General features: G+C 44.8%; 1 protein-coding gene across 1 annotated transcript in view; it reads right to left on the bottom strand.

Annotated features, from left to right (window-relative positions):
• The window catches only part of LOC106511430 (oocyte zinc finger protein XlCOF6-like), a 4674-nt gene extending 2768 nt beyond the window's left edge, over positions 1-1906 (bottom strand). Inside the window, exons 1-2 of the mRNA XM_014000191.1 lie at positions 1666-1906; positions 230-689 (exon numbers count right to left, since the gene is read on the bottom strand). Of these exons, the coding sequence (XP_013855645.1) occupies positions 230-689; positions 1666-1906 (701 nt within the window). The remainder of the gene's footprint in view (positions 1-229; positions 690-1665) is intronic.
• Between the last annotated feature and the right edge of the window lie 213 nt (positions 1907-2119).

Below are 2119 nucleotides of genomic sequence, written 5' to 3'. Positions count from 1 at the left end.
ATCTTTTCTGGTAAATTTCTTATCACAACCATTACACTTGAATAATTTTGGTTCTGCCTGGTCTCTTAAATGACAGGACATATGTCTCTTAAGAGACCTGTTGTTGACACACTGCTTACCACACTCAGAGCATCTCACAGATTTTTTGACACTCTTCACTCCTGACTCAGGAGCCATTCTGTTCTTCCGTTCTTTGTTCCTTTCTTTAGTTTTTTGCCCAGAGACTGACAAATTCTTCAGCTGAGAGTCAGGATTGGTCACATCCTCGTCATCTTTATCATCCTCACTGAGTTCAGTCTCTGAAGAGCTGBAACTGTTTTTGTAAGTATTTCCATCTGGGTTACTGGTAGATTCAGGTCCTCCACAGTCCTCTTCATCAGATGCTGTTTCCTTCTGACCAGCTGAGCTGCAGGTTGGAAAATCTCTGTCCTTCACTTGGTGCTGATGTAGCTGTGAGAACACAGGCTTCTCGTCATCATCTTCACTTTTAAAAGGAACTGCTGTGACTGAAAACCTGGTGACATCAATCTCCTCTTTCACAACTTTGTCTCCCTCCAGACTGGTCCAAGGTTCCTCCTCTTCCTCTTTTACGTTGAGGTGTTTTGGATCTGGCTGGTCCACACCAGGTATCCATTCTTCAGAAGCTTCTACTTTAATCAGCACCATTTGTTGATCATTTGCAGGGACCACTGAAACACACGTACATGTAAGACATTACTTCTACATTCACACATACATAATTTCTGTTGTTGCATTAAGTAAACAGGGTTCACTGCTTCACTGTTGTTGAAGATATCATGGGTTCTTTGTTTATCTTGGTGAGATGTAGGAGCCTAGCTTAGTATGGCGTTACATTTATGCCACCAGCTTGAGCGTGCAGTAACATTGATTTGAGAGCAGATATCAATATTAGGGCTGGGTAAAAAAATTGATTTAATCTATCTTGGATCGATTTCATTTAAATTTGGGAAAATCGATTCACAGGACATGAGATCGATTCTTCCCCATGCCATCTTGTGCACGCGACAGAGATGTGTTTCTATATTTTTTCACTCCTGGCTGGTTGCATATTTACATCCGGTTGAAAAAAATAAATAAACAAAATGATATAATAAACAGAGTTAACAAAAGTGTGGCTAAGAACAGAGGAAGTAAATTACATGTCGCCTCTTATGCATCGGGCCGGCCTGGACCGAGCAATATGAGCGACTCAACTCACAGCAAGTTAAACTAWGCAAAACCAAAGTAAATCAAATATGCATCACTGTCAAAAGTCACTTTGGAGTAAAAGCAAACATGGCTACAGCTATACCTACGTTCGAACCAGAATTAGCTTTAAGGTGGTGAAGCCAGATTTATTTTATCTTGTTTTCATGAAGGTAGTCGCCTCCACRGGTGAAGTGAACTCTCTCGTGGTACCTCTTTTAGTGATGCGGAGGCGAGCTGGATGCAGCAGCCCAAACCGTATGTCCGRAACCTCCCGAAGCTGGCGTCTGACGTTGTTGAAGACTGCATGGGCTTTTGCGGTCCGAGCGGTATAATCAGGGAATATGGAAATTGTGTAATCCCCCACCTTTACCCACTGCTGGGCTCTGGCACGTCGTAAAATATCGGCGCAGTCCGTGTAATAATGTAAACGAGCTATTATGGGGCGGGGTCGCTCACCGGGCTTCGGCTTGGCCTGTAGAGATCTGTGCGCCCGGCCCACAACCGGCTCCTTCTCCTGGCCGAAGGCATCTTTAAGCAGGGTGGAAATCAAGTCTGCGCTGACAGGGTTACGCTCCTCCGGCAGTCCTATGATTCTGATGTTATTACATGAAGATCTTGACTCCACGTCCTCACATTTACTGTCAAGAGCAAGGTCCTCTGTCGACAGCCTGTCCAAATCGCTCGAGTGAAACCACATCATCAGTACATGAAGACAGTGGTCCCTCCATGTCTGCAACAGTCACCCTTAATGCATTCACAGTCGACCTGATAGCCGCTACGCTAGCACTTAGCTCGGTCTTCACTCCGCGCAGCTCCTACTTAATCTGGGTCAGATTGTTTGTCAACGCCGTCTCCAATTCAGTCTTGAAAATGCCCACCATCTCTTCACGAAGTGCACTGAGGAGTTCAG

This window comes from Austrofundulus limnaeus, unplaced genomic scaffold (assembly GCF_001266775.1).
Source record: "Austrofundulus limnaeus strain Quisiro unplaced genomic scaffold, Austrofundulus_limnaeus-1.0 Scaffold2785, whole genome shotgun sequence".
Taxonomy (NCBI): domain Eukaryota; kingdom Metazoa; phylum Chordata; class Actinopteri; order Cyprinodontiformes; family Rivulidae; genus Austrofundulus; species Austrofundulus limnaeus.
The sequence above is the reverse complement of the archived record's forward strand: the minus strand, read 5'-3'. Positions and strand labels throughout refer to the sequence as shown.